This window comes from Thunnus maccoyii, chromosome 22, assembly GCF_910596095.1.
Source record: "Thunnus maccoyii chromosome 22, fThuMac1.1, whole genome shotgun sequence".
Lineage (NCBI taxonomy): Eukaryota > Metazoa > Chordata > Actinopteri > Scombriformes > Scombridae > Thunnus > Thunnus maccoyii.
Genome location: NC_056554.1, coordinates 20,168,395 through 20,185,229, shown reverse-complemented (window position 1 = coordinate 20,185,229; position 16,835 = coordinate 20,168,395). Strand labels below are relative to the sequence as shown.

General features: G+C 40.7%; 1 protein-coding gene across 4 annotated transcripts in view; it reads left to right on the top strand.

Moving 5' to 3' along the window:
- The window catches only part of col4a5 (collagen, type IV, alpha 5 (Alport syndrome)), a 56,845-nt gene that overhangs the window by 34,318 nt on the left and 5,692 nt on the right, over positions 1 to 16,835 (top strand). The window contains exons 19-43 of one of the 4 annotated variants that reach the window (XM_042400562.1): positions 663 to 756; positions 944 to 1,231; positions 1,594 to 1,683; positions 2,522 to 2,592; positions 3,131 to 3,322; positions 3,419 to 3,587; positions 4,133 to 4,225; positions 4,421 to 4,525; positions 4,683 to 4,780; positions 5,247 to 5,397; positions 5,529 to 5,642; positions 6,849 to 6,857; positions 7,218 to 7,385; positions 8,410 to 8,499; positions 9,029 to 9,175; positions 9,340 to 9,438; positions 9,549 to 9,638; positions 9,960 to 10,099; positions 10,182 to 10,308; positions 10,575 to 10,754; positions 10,867 to 10,917; positions 11,013 to 11,198; positions 13,499 to 13,507; positions 15,325 to 15,333; positions 16,608 to 16,741. In XM_042400562.1, the coding sequence (XP_042256496.1) occupies positions 663 to 756; positions 944 to 1,231; positions 1,594 to 1,683; positions 2,522 to 2,592; positions 3,131 to 3,322; positions 3,419 to 3,587; positions 4,133 to 4,225; positions 4,421 to 4,525; positions 4,683 to 4,780; positions 5,247 to 5,397; positions 5,529 to 5,642; positions 6,849 to 6,857; positions 7,218 to 7,385; positions 8,410 to 8,499; positions 9,029 to 9,175; positions 9,340 to 9,438; positions 9,549 to 9,638; positions 9,960 to 10,099; positions 10,182 to 10,308; positions 10,575 to 10,754; positions 10,867 to 10,917; positions 11,013 to 11,198; positions 13,499 to 13,507; positions 15,325 to 15,333; positions 16,608 to 16,741 (2,904 nt within the window). The remainder of the gene's footprint in view (positions 1 to 662; positions 757 to 943; positions 1,232 to 1,593; positions 1,684 to 2,521; positions 2,593 to 3,130; positions 3,323 to 3,418; positions 3,588 to 4,132; positions 4,226 to 4,420; positions 4,526 to 4,682; positions 4,781 to 5,246; positions 5,398 to 5,528; positions 5,643 to 6,848; positions 6,858 to 7,217; positions 7,386 to 8,409; positions 8,500 to 9,028; positions 9,176 to 9,339; positions 9,439 to 9,548; positions 9,639 to 9,959; positions 10,100 to 10,181; positions 10,309 to 10,574; positions 10,755 to 10,866; positions 10,918 to 11,012; positions 11,199 to 13,498; positions 13,508 to 15,324; positions 15,334 to 16,607; positions 16,742 to 16,835) is intronic. The other 3 variants (XM_042400563.1, XM_042400564.1, XM_042400565.1) reach the window with 3 other exon arrangements.

Below are 16,835 nucleotides of genomic sequence, written 5' to 3'. Positions count from 1 at the left end.
GAGCGCTTGAGGAAGGCACAGCTGATTTGGCAGCTCCGCTAGTGTGAATGTGTGTATTTATGATGAAAACATCTTAACAATAAAAATGTTAAGTAAAAATAAAGAAAAAGGAGAAAAGAAATAAAAAGAAAAGTAAATGCTCCCTAGTGAAAGTGACTTCTCATTGCACCTCATTCTTCTAACTACTGGATGGTGACATTAGCTTATTTTGTTTCTTAAGAGAAAAAAGCTCCAAAACGTAATTACACTAAATAAATTAACTTTCTGGTGCTTTTCTCTTGAGATTGTTTTTGCCTTGATTTGATTTATATCATGTTACCTTGAGGTATTATTTTGTTTCTTTAAAAAATCTAGTATTTGGATCCTTGGAGCAATCTTCTCCCCTGGTGTGAATGTGTACAACCATGAAGCAAAAACTACTTGATGATTACAAGTTTAAAAAGGGAAAAAGAAAAATGCTCTTTATGTTAGATGAAGAGTGATGACTCAGTGCATTACATTCTTCTGACCACTAGGTGATGCATCTTTATCTGTCTCGCTTTTTTTTTTTTTAACTTTATTTAGTTACATTTGTAAATAGTAGGTACTTAGAACCTTAGGACCAGTTTAGCAAGCACAGACCTTTTCTTCTGAATTTATTTTATTTCTGTTTGTCCCACCAGGTGATTGGTGGGCAGACTGGAGCTCGGGTAGGTCCTAAAGGTGAGCCCGGGTTCCCCGGAGCACCAGGACTCAAAGGAGACCGAGGACCAGCAGGTCAGCACAGAAACATACTCACACAAACATAAAACATTCAGACGCATTCAGGTTGTTTTATTAGCTTGCTGGCTTTAGTTTAACCTCTGTCAGCGTAGACAAAGAACCATTTTTTCCCAAAACATTGTTGCTAACGTCAAATTTGAATTAAGTTCACTAATGAAGTTTGATCTTTTGTTTTATTCAGGTTTGACAGGACCTCCAGGACCGCCAGGACTTCCAGCAATTGGTGCTGGTGGTGGGCCTGGATCTCCAGGCTACCCGGGAGAGAGAGGTCAGAAGGGAGAACAAGGCGCTCCAGGGCTTTCCCTGCCAGGTCCCCCAGGACGTCCAGGGAGTCCTGGACTCCAGGGTCCAGTTGGGCCCCCTGGACCTCCAGGCTATTCCTCTGGAGGACAAAACTGCATCGGTGGAGAGCCTGGGCGTCCCGGCTTGCAGGGAGAGAGAGGTTACCCAGGAGAAACGGGCCAGAAAGGTGAGAGAATACGAAGACGCTGCAGTTCATTCACAAATCTCTTAACTATTGTTTGTGCAAATGATGGTTAAATGTACAGTAGATAATGAATTATTGCACTCAAAAATATACAGTAGAACAGTTAGGCTATTAAAAAAATTAGGATTGTGATGGTAAAAATTTTAAAAATGTCTCACATCATCAGAAATTACAAAAAATTTATAGTCGTTACATTTTTTGTAAGATTGTGTGAGATCTAATTGCTAAAATGTCATATAAAAAAACAAAAAGCAAGAAGAAGTAGATTATAATTAAGGTGGTCCACTGTGCATATGCAGTTCTACAGTGGAAACACTGACATCAGTGATCTGCTGCCATTTCAGGTGAGAAAGGTGACACCTGTGTGAACTGCTATGGTGGCACCAGTGGCGTCCCTGGACCCCCAGGACCTGCAGGAAAGCCTGGATTCCCAGGTAACGACACTGCATTTTATGTTATCCCTAACATGTATTCCTTTTGAGTGTGACTCTCCTTCCTTTTTGCCTTGTAGTACATACAACTGTTGGGATTAACCCAGTGACTTTTCATCTGCAAAGCTCTATCTCATTCATTATTCACTATATGGTACACACTCTACAGTGAGCAGTAAATCAAATTTTCAGACACTAACAAGTCATCATTTTCTTTCTTTTTTGTATTTAATGTGACACACTGCATTGTGGGATTGTTAGCAGAGAATAGTGTACATGCAAAGAACACTACTTTATTTGTTCCATTGTAGGTATCTTTGGTAGCACTATATCGTGAATAAATTTTACTCTCAAAATTCGGACACTCAAATAATATAGCAGAGATTAAATATAGTGCCCTGCATAACAAATAGTGAGTGATTTTTGGACACAGGTCATGTTGTCAGTCTGATGTGCTGCTAAGAAAAAATAGAATAAAATTTGAACAATTAGTGAAGTATGCTGGAAATTAAGTTAGATTTTGTGAAGTTGGCTTCTGAAAATGTTTTGTTAGAAAATTAGTTGTAAAACCTTTACTTAAAGAAAGTTAAAAGCTATTTTGTCATTGTCAAGTGACTTAAGTAACTTGGACTTAAATAAAGAGGTTCAGTATTTTCTTTAATGATTTGTTGTACATGAATGTAGGTCTTTCTTTGTCATGTTAAGAGACTCAAAAACAGAATCATACATGGTAGTCAAGCTCCTACTTCACAGACTGATTGGTATCAACAAGTAAATCTTTAATATACATTATTTACTGATATCACTCTCTATGTAAACCCTTTCCTGTTTCCTCCATCAGGATCTCCTGGCAGCCCAGGTGCTAAAGGAGACAGAGGATTCCCAGGAACACCTGGTTCACCTGGTTCCGCTGTGAGTACTTTTTACTTTTTAATTCCTTTTCAGCGCATAATGTCCTTAAACATGATAGAAAATTGTAATCGGGGATTTTAGTGCTCTCTTAATGCCTTTAATGTAAATATTATTTGTTTGATTGTAGGAAAAAAACAAGATTAAATTTTATCAATTAGCCATATTGTTCATATGCTGGAAATTAAGTTAGATTTTGTGAAATTGGCCTCTGAAAAAGCTCTGAAAATGTTTTCACCTTACGTTGTTGGAATAGATTGGAGTGACGTCTGATAGTTTCATTTGAATGCAGGTCCTTCGGTTGATGTCTTGCAAATCATTTTGTATCTTGGTGGATTCATAAATGAACCTTGAATGTGTTCTCTTAGCTTGAAATAAAGATCATAACACCTTCATTATTTTCTTAAATTAGTTGCTGCTGTCAAGAACTTTTTCCATCCCTGGTCATAAGTCAGAGTTTTTGATCGCATACGTATTGCAAATGGCCTCTGCTAAAATCAAAACTTTTCTTTTCATCTGCCTTTCCGCTCCTCCTGTGCAGGGTTCCCCTGGTCCTCAAGGTTCTCCAGGATTCCCTGGAGAGAAGGGAGACCCAGGTGATGCCATCACTGTCAGCGGTCTGAGGGGAGAGAAGGGTGACACCGGCTTCCCTGGACCACCTGGTCTGCCAGGTCTGGATGGTCGACCCGGTCGCGATGGACAGCCTGGAGGTCCTGGACCAAAAGGAGTTCCTGTAGGTGGCTTTCGCTCAGTCTGTCCATCATGTGGACGGATCCATCCCTCCATGATCCGTTTCATAACTAACGTGTGTTTTGACTGTGTGTGACAGGGCTCTTTGCTGGTGAAAGGAGAGCGAGGGCTCCCCGGTGTGCCAGGTTCTCCAGGGCTTCCAGGAGACAGGGGTCCTCCAGGTCCCCCTGGTTTTGGACCTCAGGGACCTCCAGGAGAGAAGGGTATCCAGGGCGTTTCAGGAAGACCCGGAGGGCCTGGAGCACCCGGTAAGACAATTTTAGTGGATAATCCAAATAAATCCAAATCACTTGTTTCCTGCCTCCATCTGTACTGGAGTTCAGAGACAGTGCCTCACTTTAAACCGCTAAAGTATAATATATTTTTTATTATAACAATGTATGAAATAAAAATGTGTATTGTCAGAGGCGTCACTCGTGGTGATAAACCACAGAAAATTTATCAGCAACTGTCCAGCTCGACTCGGCTTTGTGGAGCTTTACAGTAAGTTTTAACTAATTGCTTAACTGTCCAGCTGCAACTTTGCTGTTCTGGTTCACTCTCAGTGCTCTCATGGCGTCATTTTCAGCCGCAGAAGGCAGCTGTTTTCAGAATAAAAGCTCTAAAATCCACTGTACACTACCTGCTCGGCACCAAACAACAAACAGACCCATTTAGCTACTAGCTGGTGAACAGATTTTTTATCTAGTGGTCTTTATGGCTCTCTTCAATCTTCCATCAAGAGATGGTCTACTCCTTTAAACTCGCTTCCCGATTCTCTGACCTTTCATCTGTGCTTTCTCTTACCATGCAGGTGCTAAAGGTGAGCCAGGTCTGACAGTGGCGGAGAAAGGCCTGCCAGGACCCAGAGGACAGGATGGCGAGCCAGGATCTCCCGGTTCTCCAGGTAGACAATCATGATTTTACAGTAAAGAACACCTCTCCACGTCGCACTACAGCGTATTGTTGCCAAAAGCATCAAGTGATTAAAAAAAACCAGTTGGTTTAATAAAAATAACATACAACCTCCACTTAAGGTAACACATAACTCAGGTGACACACGTATCTGTTGTCTGATTTTTTTGTAATTTTCTGTTGTCAGGTAGCCCAGGTCAGCCCGGCCAGCCTGGTTTCCCCGGATCACCAGGAGCGAAGGGTGAACCCGGACTCCCAGGGATTGGACTCCCAGGACCACCAGGAGTTAAAGGTAAAGACCCAGACCCCGTTGACATCCTTTTCTCGATAAATCTTTCTCCTCATGCTTTTTCTCCTCACTAATTTTCTTACCTAACTTATGTCCCTTTTTTCTACCACCTCCTCCTTGTGCCTCCTCATTTCCATTCCCCTCACCTTCACTCCTACAGGATTCCCAGGTATCCCCGGCCAGCCAGGAAGCCCAGGAGGACCAGGCAGACCAGGAGTAGACGGCCTCCCCGGCCAGCCCGGATTCCCCGGGGCCAAGGTACAACCAGATACTTCTGGGAGTAAAATCCTTCTTATGTACAGAGAACGAGAGGTCTCAAGATAGCAAACTTAAGTTAATTTACGGTAGCTGACTCAAATGTCTTTTATAATAACACAGTAAGTTATTTTACATTGACTAGCTGTTTAAAACACATTCTGAACAATTACAGATATCTTGGCTAAAATAAGATTAAGTAAATACATCTTAGATTATGTTTTTCTGGTCTTGAAATGCATGTAATTTGGTTGAAGAAGACTTATATCTCCAAAACTATATCTCATCACCTTGGGTTTTTCCAGATAAATACATCAATTAAACAAGTTGCTGAGCAAAAAAGAGAAAATTGTGAGAAAATACAAATTAGCTACACCAGAATCCTTCCTGTTAATTAAAAAAAACTGAATCGCTGCCTGCCTGACTGACCTGAAATTGATGTTTGGCGCACTGTGTCTTATTTTGACAGGGTGAACCTGGCTTTGGACTTCCTGGTCCTCCAGGTTCACCAGGAGTGCCTGGAGGTAAAGGTATACCCGGACTCAAGGGAGATGCTGGTCTCCCTGGTAGCCCTGGAGCACCAGGGCGATCTGGATTTGATGGTGGTCCAGGACCTAAAGGTATTTTATTTTTCTGTTACTGTGAGTTACTGTGTATGTGTAACTCACACACACCTTCATCTCCTGTTTACCCAAAACACACCATACCCATCTGACAGTACACTGAGTTGACTATCACTTCCTCTCTCCAGGTGACGCTGGTATACCTGGTGCCCCTGGAGCTCCTGGCCCAGCCGGATCCCCCACCATTGGCTTAGTTGGGCCCCCAGGCCCCCCTGGACCCCCAGGCGTGATGGGTGCACCAGGTAAGACACATAAGGACGGCTTTGGCCAATTTTCCTGGACAGATCTACAGTCTTTAAGAATCAGTGTAGGAAACACTTTTCTTTTGCAACTTTGGCATGAGACATAATAGATGCAGAATGAAACCAATATTTTTCATCAGATTGTGTTGGTTGCATCTGAAAGAAATAGTTTTACCAATCACAACCAGATTTTTTACATGAGAAATAAATGTCAGCTCTTGGCTGATTCAAAGTTGCTAGTAGAAGAAAAAACATTGACTTGCTATCAAAATTGTTAGCATTTTTCAGTTACTGTAGATGGTTCTTAGTTCCCATCAGTGTATTATTGAGAAATAGGTGTAGAAATCAGTAGCCCTGTGTGTACTTTTGAGTAAAGAATTTGACAAGCACTTGTTTGCAATAGAACAATAGGAATAATTATTTGTGACACAATTTGTTTTGTACATGTGTTTATGATTTTAGAATATTTGTTAATTTGTTTGGTTTTTTGAAGTCACCTGAGACATTGTGCATGACCACCTACTTGTCCACTTTTTGAGCTTGTAAAAGTGTCTGGATGTCATTTTGGTTCTGGGGTTTAAACTATATACTGAACACTTTCCAAATGAGCACCTCAAAGCACGTAACTGAATGTTGAGGGTTTTGTTTGGTTGATTGAAAAGCGTGAGCAAAGTCACCCTGTTTCTTGATATATATCCTTTTGGGTGTGGGGTGCACCATGGTTACCACACTACTGGATGGAAACCGGACCTTGATCTATGAACGTTTTCCTCATGGATGTGTCTTGTGTCTACTTTCATTCTGAGATGCCACCAGAAATGCCACATTACTCACACCCTGTCTTGGTTGCATCACAATCTTCTGCACTCTACACGTTGTTTCTCTGTTTGCACAGCTTCTGTAGCGCACAGCAACACACGTCAGGCTTCCATTTTAACATCACAAAAGTCTCTTTCTTTGCAAGCACACCAATCGTAAACTAACCTCACAGTTTACAACCTCAGTTTTCGCAGCCTGTTCTCTCACCATGGCACTCTAACCTCAAGCACATTTAGAGTGTTCGAAAACCGACTTCATATAGGACGTCTTGATGCATTTAATGCATTATACTTTGTTCTCCTCATTTCATCTTCGGCTTAATCCATTGCTCCGTCCTCTGCGCTTTGACACACGCTCCTCCATTACCTGCGACCCCCTGATGCCAAGGCGAGAAAGGTATTGTAACTCAATACTGGTGCAGGCTCATGGCCATTTAATGGTGACACATGTCGCAAGATGTTTTAAAATACACATTAAAGGTATTAATTAAGAGACGATTTGCTGCTTTGTCTTTTCCAAACACACAATTACTTGCATCATGACTGAATTGGGCATGTGCCTGAAGATAAAGAAGAAAACAGTCAGATTTTACATCTAATTTTGATGTGGCTCTCATCACTCAGGGAATAAAACCCAGACAGCATTTGGTAAAAATAAAAATGAAAACTTGTCTTGGAATGATTCATATCCTGTGAATCTAGAGTTTGAAGACATTCCCATATCAAGAGACTGAAATTGTTTTTATCATCATTACAGGATTCCCAGGAGGAAATGGAGAGAAGGGAGACCCCGGCGCTCCAGGTCTAGATGTCCCAGGATTACCAGGAGACAGAGGAAGTCCCGGTTTCCCAGGTTCCCCAGGACCAGTGGGTGCCCCAGGACCCCCTGGAGGATCTGGACGGGATGGCCTGCCTGGACTACCAGGTAAACTGTAACATCATTAAACCACACAGTGGCAACTGAGAATTTAACTGTATGTAGCTGACTAGATGACTAAATAAAAGACTGGCTAATTGATTAAATCAAATCGTTAACAGATAGCAATGATGAAGATGAAGTCCTTTCCCCTTTAAATTAGCCTCTGTTCCATAGCCTTGGCCAGAAAATGCTCTTTATAAGTTTTCTACAACATATCCGATCTCAAGAGTACTATCGAAAGCCTCATGGGAGCTGTAGTAGTTATATGCTTACAAAAGAATCAGTATTTATCTTTGCAAAAATGAATAGGTGTTCAATGTTTACTATCCAGTACAGCTGTAGGATCTAGATGCGTATTTAGTTTAGAATATGGACAGAAAAACTGAAAAACTGAAATGTAATTGTTCAGATTTTCAGGAAGATGATGATGAAACTAACTACCTAGGTAGCTGGTTAGCTGACTGTCTTTCTATGTGACAGACTAGCTGTCTGGTTTTCTAGCTAACTTACTGACTAAATATTTAGTTTATTGATTTTTCTGTGCAGTTAGTTAGCTGGTTGGCTAACTAGCTAGATGGCAACTAAGAAGGCTATTTAACTAATGAGGGAATCTGTAGGCATCAGCCAAATCTGAGCCCAAACTGGTGTCTCAGTAACCAGAATGACTGATACAAGACCTGGAGCGATGAGCACCGCCATGTTTCTACAGTAGTCCTCAACAAACACAAACCAAACACTGGCTCTAGAGAGGGCATTTTTTGTGAGTTTTGCATGCTTGCAAGGGAGGGGTTGAGGGGAGGGGTATTCAGTTGGTTGCAATTGGCAAACTCACCACTAGGTGTCACTAAATCCTATACACTGGTCCTTTAAGGCTAGTTAACTATCTGATTGAGTGCTTAGCTTACTGTCTCTTAACATATGACTGAGTGACTATGAGCTACTAGCCTGCTGACTATAGCTGTCTGAATGATTGAGGGATTATTGATTACCTATTTAATTGAATATTTTTGTTATTTCTGACTGGCTGCAGGTGCCAAAGGAGACATGGGTCCCATGGGACCTCCAGGACCTGGTGGAGGACCTGGTGGCCCTGGAGGACCAGGTGCTCCAGGACTTAAAGGTATTCAACATACTTGCTAACTCACTCATAACTCTTACAAACAACCTTAGAAAGGCATATATCATACACAGTAGGTTCCAAGTTATGTTTCCCACTTTGTGTCATTTTTAATACAAGAAAATTGTATGTTAAATTAAAATATGCTTAAACAAGTTTTACTGTGAATATTTAGCATGTGTAAACACTGGTTTAAAGTACCCCTTTAGAGTTTCTAAGTCGTGAGAAACCTTAAAGAAAATTATTTTTTCTTCTATGAGTCAACTACATCTAAAATGGAAAAAAGCATAAATACAATGTAAAAATAGGAAGGAAGGAATAATTCATGATATTTTCATATAAATAAATGTCTATTTAGTTACTTCTGTTGTTTGACATGACAAAACAGAATTTCAAGAGCAGTTCATGAAAGCTTTTACTAATAATTTACTCACAGGAAGTACTGTACAGTGTAGAAAGACCACTGCAACAAGCACTTACATCAAAGATATCACCTAAACATAAATACATATTCTCACGTTCTTCTCCCCAGGTGAACCTGGATTCCCAGGTAGAGATGGCTCACCCGGTGGTCCCGGTGCTAAAGGAGAAAGGGGTGACGCTGGTGTCCAGGGACCTCCAGGACCCACCCAGCCGGTAGTGGCCGTAAAGGGAGCCAAAGGAGACTCAGGACTACCAGGTACAGCTAAAAAAACGCATTCACTGCCCCTCAACAAATAATTGCAATGATGTCTTCAGTCTTCAGATCTTATTTTTCTCAGTGAATATGAGAAATTCTGCAAGAGTAATGATTACCCCTCACCGTATTATTAAAAATCAATTTTTTGTGTGTCTGTTTTACAGGTGCACCAGGTCTTCCAGGTCAGAAAGGCATTGCTGGTGTATCCGGTGACCCTGGACTGCCAGGATCAGATGGACGTCCTGGACTTCCTGGACCATCAGGTATGGGTTTACCCCCCCCCCCCCCCCCCCCACAATACACACACATGCATACATACTGTATACACACTCATACAAACAGATCTCCAACAAGTTGTTTCTGTTGTGCGCAGGTCCTAAGGGAGATTCTGGCATCCCAGGAGGCCCAGGTGGTCCTGGGGCTCCAGGACAGAAAGGCGCTATGGGAGAGATAGGATTTCCAGGTGGGTTTGAACATCTCAAAGCTCTTTATAAAGTCTATATTTACAATTTCTTCCAAAACTAGGATTAAGTGCCAACATTCATTATGCTATTCAAGGTTGTTTTTTTTTTTTCGAAAATATTGTAATTCTGGTGATGATTAGTGATAAACACCACTTGAGAAGTTATTTAAGGATGATTTTACACGTATCTGACTAATGATACCAAAATGATAACATAGGTCTTGATGTTAGTTATGATGTATGCCTTTTAGTCATACTAATCAAATTGATTTTTATGCCATAAATGCTCCTTTTGTACCAACCTTTCCTTTGCTATTACAGGACCGTCTGGGCAGAAGGGTTTATCGGGTCAGCCAGGTCGGCCAGGATCCCCAGGATTGCCAGGAGCACCTGGTTTCCCTGGAGCCAAAGGTGATCCAGGTTCTGCTGGAGTCGGACCACCTGGACCACCAGGAATCAAGGTAGATGATTCAACCACAGAAATTTCCAGGAAAACTTAAAAGTGAAAATTGAAAGCCACACTTTATTTTATGTGTCGCGCAGGGTGAGCCAGGCCAGCCAGGGTTCCCAGGAGGTCCAGGACTGAAAGGAGGTCCAGGATCACCCGGTCTCCCAGGTTTACCAGGAGGACCAGGTTCCAAAGGCGACCCCGGTCTCCCAGGATTCCAAGGTACAATGGTTTTAGGAGTATATATTTGTTTCTGTTAAAGTAGCGTTACTTAGCTTTTCTTTCTTGTTCTCTTAGTTTTCAAAGAAACATTTGCCATATTACATGTGTCTGACAGCACTGAAAGTTTAGCATGACTTCAAAGCACCAAATATCAGATGCTAAAAATGTTTCCCTTAGTTAAATCATGCTGCATTTCATAGTGTTGGTAATGGGTTGCTACACTTACTGATTTTTTTGTATGTCTGCTCTGTTTTCCCTCCTGTCAGGTTCTCCCGGTATCCCCGGTGCTAAGGGTCTCGATGGTGGGCCCGGTGCCCCAGGTCTCACTGGAGCTCCTGGTAGACCAGGAGAACCTGGCCGACCAGGAGGACCAGGGTTCCCAGGAGAGAAAGGTCAGGCAGGTCGGGATGGAATCCCAGGACCGGCTGGAGTCAAAGGAGAGCCAGGTAATCTTGTTCGGAAGTATTAATTTTACTGTATGTTCAAAATTTGAAACCATTGTTTGAATATTATTTTAGTATATTAAGTTTTGTACAATTTTATTCATTTTGATTCCAGGGCTTCCCGGTTATGGCGGTCCAGGTCCTGCTGGGCTTCCAGGATTGCCAGGTTAGTTGCCAACCATTACACAAACATACTACTGTTTTAATTTTTTCTCCACACTGATGTAACTATCTCTATATTCACTCTTACTTTCTGTTAAGGTGCTAAGGGAGACCCAGGTCTTCCTGGCCCATCTGGAAGCCCTGGTTTCCCCGGTGCAAAAGGAGACACTGGCTTCCCTGGCCTGCCAGGTAATGCAGGCAGCATTGGCCCTCCTGGGCCTCCAGGACTGGCGCTGCAAGGCCCCAAAGGAATCCAAGGACCCCCAGGACCACCTGGAAGAGCAGGTAAGGAAATAGATATAGTAATTGTCACCACAAGTACTGCCAGAAGTTGCTGCCTGGTTTTCTGAGACTCAATTAGACCTAGGTCGAGTGCTGGTTTGTCTTACACCACCTAGAATAACAGAGACTTGGGGTTTATTGTAGATGACATTTCCAATGACATGATTATGGTCAGACAATCACATGAAAGTATTTAAAGCTTCCTTTAAAACATTTTCTGAATTGTCCCAATGCAATAAATCCCACTTATCTGGTATAACAAATAGGATAAAGGACAATACTGATACTTTTACATGTTTTAAAGTATTAACTACAAATCATTTAAACTTAACATTACCATCAACCTTTTTCACCCTGCCACTATCCACTACAATGAACATTTAGATGCCTCTATTTTCTTATGTTTTGTTTTTCTTTGTTGGTGCTTAAATCCACCAACAAGGTGCTGATTTCAAGCTAGCCAAGAAACGGCGCTGCATTTTGAAGAGGCAAATCTGGTAGACTAACAATACACATATATGGATAATTTGGTTGTTTCAAAGGGTTGTTGTGCACCGATTGACTCTTAAATCTTGGATGTTGGAGTTTCTAACAACAAATAAAGGGAGCTCGCTGAGATGGCTTACCTATTGCAAGCAAGTTACAACCCTCGAAAGTTGATTTTCATTATGAGCTAGGATGAACCGAAACTAGTGGCTGCCTGGAAGATGCATATGAAATCAATGTATGGTATGTTTTGGAAAATGCAGTTTGTAGTTAATGGTCTAAAACATACAAAACCTCCAGCATGTTTTTTTTGTGTATAGATGCAGACTAAAGAGACAATACTGCTGAATTATATTGTGAATTGAGTTTATTCAGTAACCAAGCAGCAAATGACAGCAAACCAACTACACCTTAAATGTGAATGCTTTCATCTCCGTGATTGATTTGCATGGGACACATGTTGTTGCACCAATCACCACCACCGGTGTAAGAGTCACGTCACTGTTTGAGCACCAACACACCTGTCCAGTCAATTTGTCAAGAACACTGATTAAAGTCTCTGCTGCCGTGCACTTTCCTCCACAACCCAACCCCTTCTCACCAGGAGACATCCGAGTGCTCATCACACACAACTCACCCCAAAAAAGCATGGGTTAATGTTTCTTTGTTGTCCATGTCATCATCCATTTTTTCTCTTTTTTTTTCTTTCACCCACCAATCCATTGGTCCTCATGTCTCTTCACTCCCTTGCCCTCTTCTCCAGATCCCAAAATGGGAGGACTCTGTAATCTATCCATCTCTCCACAGCCCTGAAGTACTGTGTATGTGTTTGTCTACTCGTCTGGCCATTGTAAGCGGCGTGTGTCCAGTGTTTGTGGTTGTGTTGGATCATTTTGAGGCAATATTGGTGTTAAGCAGCTAAGCCCGCGACCAACCCCCAAAAAAACTCTCAACTGCATTTTATTAAGTCAGTTCAAAATTGATGAATATCAGTTTAAATTCTTGGTAGTACCATCTCAGAATGGATAAAGAACAGAAACAAGGCAACGTTCATTTTCTTGACCAACATGTACACGACAATAAACCATAAACCCAGAGGCAAGTTGAGTGTTGGGGTTTGCATCTGGCTTTGCTGTCCTGAGTGTTTTGTCCCACCAATCAGTCATCTGCATGGGCACTGTCTGTCCAAACGCACACATAAACATACACCTCGAGAACAAGCCTAACACAGTGCTGGAACAAGTGGCCACCCTGAGGCGAACCCCAGAATTAACAATACTGTTGTAAAATGCACTACTTCAAATTTTATTGGAAGCAATGCACTGAGAATTATGTAATCATCCTGGGCAATGTTTCTGAGAGAAAAAGAATGAGCAGTAATATATACATATGATGTTAAATGAAAATTCAGTGGGTAATTTCCCATGACATGTGAGTAAATTTACTCAACGTTCACATCACTGCAACTTTGCAGCATTCATGTATTAACGCATAAAATTGTTGGAGGCTGCTCGATGTGCAGATTTTCTCCTTTTTGGGAATTCACAGAAAATCAGACATAATTTAAACACACTACAAGCCTCAACAGTAAGATCTAGTGTCCTATTTGTTCATAATATTCACCTTATTGTGTTTTTTTTATAAGTAATTGTCAGTGTTGACCACACACCAGCACTGTACCAGGCTAGAAAACATTCCCTGCGAGTGTTTTTCGTTTTTGCTATGACATTTTACCTCTGTTTCCTGTGGCTTGGCCCCACCCACTGTGGTGTGGCCCCGCCCCCTCTCATGACGACACGCGCTCCCGGCCACCGCAGGTCCCCAAGGTCAGATCAACGGCGTCCAGACTTTTACTGCACGTTCCTTACAGCTACTTTGTTGTACCATATTGACTGACTTTAACCCCACTCTGTGATCTACCGGGAAAAATTTCACCTGAAAACTGTTGGGAAATCTCTGTATTTTCTCATTTCTGACCCTTTACTCCTTTCTAATGATTATCTTCTTTCACTTTCCATGCACACTGATGGTAGTATAATGCACCTTTAACAAGTAAGCACCTTTTAAATATATTTTTTTGGTTATTAATGAAAAAATACCACACCTGATATTTTAAAAATTACAGTAGTAGTCTGGCACAGTTAGCATGTTATCTGGATCACATGTAGTACCTTTAAATCTAACATTCATAATGTGTTATGCATATAGCATCCAACAGTTTGTGCACAAAATCACACCATATAACTAACTCACCTGGAACAGTAAATCATTGTTTTTTAGTATGTGTCACATCCCGTAATTCAAGTTGTGTCAAATGTACTGAGATGTAGTTTTGTTATATGAGTATATCATAGTTTAAACATACCGAAGCTTGAAGATTCATTCCGTAATTTTGTTATAGTTTCCAGCAGCACCTTCCAAATCCCCAAATTTTTACCCAACTCACTGTTAAAAGCAGGGTCACATGGACGTAAAAAAAAAAAAAATATTGCTGTGGAAATTCATGCACATGGATTGCATGCTCACCCAAGTGCAAAGAAATAATTCTCTGAGCACAGAAATGGAAAAACAAGCAGTTTAACATCTACAGTTTAAAATTCAAAAAGCAAAAATTCAATGGATTGAATACCAAATTACATTACTTTAATGCCCATATTAGTAGAGTTGTTGCCAGAAGACCACCTAAGATGATGTCTTCAACTGGCTTGCTTTGTCCCATTAACAGTCCAATATCCAGAGAAATTCAGTTTACCCTCATATATGACACATAAAATCTTCAAATTCTCACATTTGAGAAGCTGCAACTAACAAATGTTGTAGCATTTTTCCTTAAAAAAAAACAAACAACTAAAATAATTATTCAATCGTCAAAATAGTTTAGATTAATTTTAGTCGACTCTACTATAGATTGTTGCTGTTTATTGTCATCACTGTATTCCTGACTTATATGTTTAATGCCTGGCTGCAGACCAGTTTTCCTTTGGGATAATAATTAAGTTTAAGTTGAAGTCCAATTACTATTTTGAGTTCTCGAATTGCTTCATTTGTGTGCATGAATCAACAGAACATAATGTTTAACAATATTGCTGACATTAATAAATGTTAGCACAGCATTGTTTAACAGGCTAAATCTGAAGAATATCCACATATCATACAGCTCGTTTAGGTTGAACAGCATAAAAATCAAGACATTTTAAGAGCACAAACTAGTTTATTACACTTAACGGCCTCCATAACTAGTCGACAACCATTTGCTTGTGTTATTAATCCGCATGCTTCGTACTTCATCAGGATTTTTCCGACCATGTGACCTCCAGGGTGCTAGGAGCTACATCAAAATCGGAGATTTAACTTTAATGGTCTCACACTTGTATATAAACAAGCAGCTCATTTTTAAGGATAACTACATCTGTAAATAGTCTGCATTCATGCAAACATACCAGGTCCTCACCAGTAGATTAATATAAATCATTTAGAAACTAAAACAACAGACTCTTCAGGTTACTCAAGGAAAATATCTTTGTTGTTGCTTAGTCTGACTGTATTTCTGTACTGATGCTTGCTTCTGTCTAAACCTCCTCTTCTTTTTTGCCCTGTGCCGTCAACTCGGCTCCGCTTTACCTGGGAATTCTGGGAACCCTAGGTCCTCCAGGTTAGACTCAAGTGGTTTGATGGTTTTTATACATGCTGTGGTATATGAAGGGCCACGTTTAAAGCAAGTTCAAATGTGTTTCATGCAGGGTTGGGTTCGCTTCACTTCAAATGCTCTTAGGTTAAAATGTAAAGGTGTCCGAGATGATGTTTTAGATGTGAGAAACTAATGGATAAAGACTTTGCTTTACTGAATTTCAGAAACGTCAATTTTACTACCTTTTAATGCTTTGAAGATGAATTTATCTCAACCCTTCATTGTGTTGTCTTGTTGGTATGTTGGTCTATTTTTAATAACAACATATCATGGAGAGTGTGAGAGTGTGTGAAAAGTAAGAATCAGTTCATGTGTCAACTATTAAAACCTTCTGCTTTGACCAACTCTTTACCCCACAGGACAGGCTGGACGTCTCCCTCAGAACTGCTCACAATCACATTTATTAGGGAAAACCTGAACATATACACACATACATCCACTGTGTTACTGTACAGGATCATCTTTACATGAAGAGTTCGATGTTATCTAACCATTTTGAGGAACAAAACTGTGTGCATAGTCTTTTCCTCCTCTTCCTAAACTCGTCTACTTTTTTGTTCTGGCAGAGAAAAAGTTTCATGGAGGTGAAGCTGCTTTTTTATAAAAGCAGTTAAAGCTCAATACAACAAGTAGTTCTATACTGTCAAAACTGAGAAACTTCAGCTCTCATTCTGCGAAACAGTGACTCAAATTAATCTTTACATGTAAAGTTACTTGTTATGGAAATTAAGGGCTCTAACGTTACTTGCTGTATGTTCCCTGGTAAGATTATCTTGGATACTGATGTAAAATACATCAATGAGACTCTACAGTTTTGTATCATAAAGGTTTCCAAGAATTAATTCTACTATCTAGAGTCACATTTTTAAACTAAAGATGTTAATATGCTTATTCGAGTTATTCCTTTTAGTTTGTTTATTTCATCTGTCTGTTCTGTGTGGCTGCACTGTAGAAAGCAAGGTTTGGGTCAGTTCAGTTTCCATTTATTCAGTTCATGAGACACTATTACAAAAAAGGATGATGTTTAAGGTATTTAAGATGAGCAGAGAATTTCAAACACTTGATGGCTGTAAAAGTAGGATTTCCACCCTTGTAAAGAACATTTTTTTGATAAAATCCACTGTTTGAATTGATAAATGGAAACCAAACTGTTCTGAACTCTGAAGAATATAAAGATCAGAAACTTGTATATACAACATAATCATACCGTACCTGACCTCTGATGTCTGTCTATGAAGGTGCACCCGGCCCAGAGGGTCCTCGTGGACCCCAAGGAATAGGCGGCATCAAGGGAGAGAAGGGTCTTGCCGGCTCGCCCGGGCAGCCTGGCTTTCCTGGACAGAAGGGAGATCTTGGTTCTCCAGGATTCTCGGTAAGAGCAAACTAGGGTGTATTTTGATGGTATCAAACTTAGTAGGTTTTCTGGAATATTCAAATTATGACAGTGATGTCTAAATTAAGTGCTC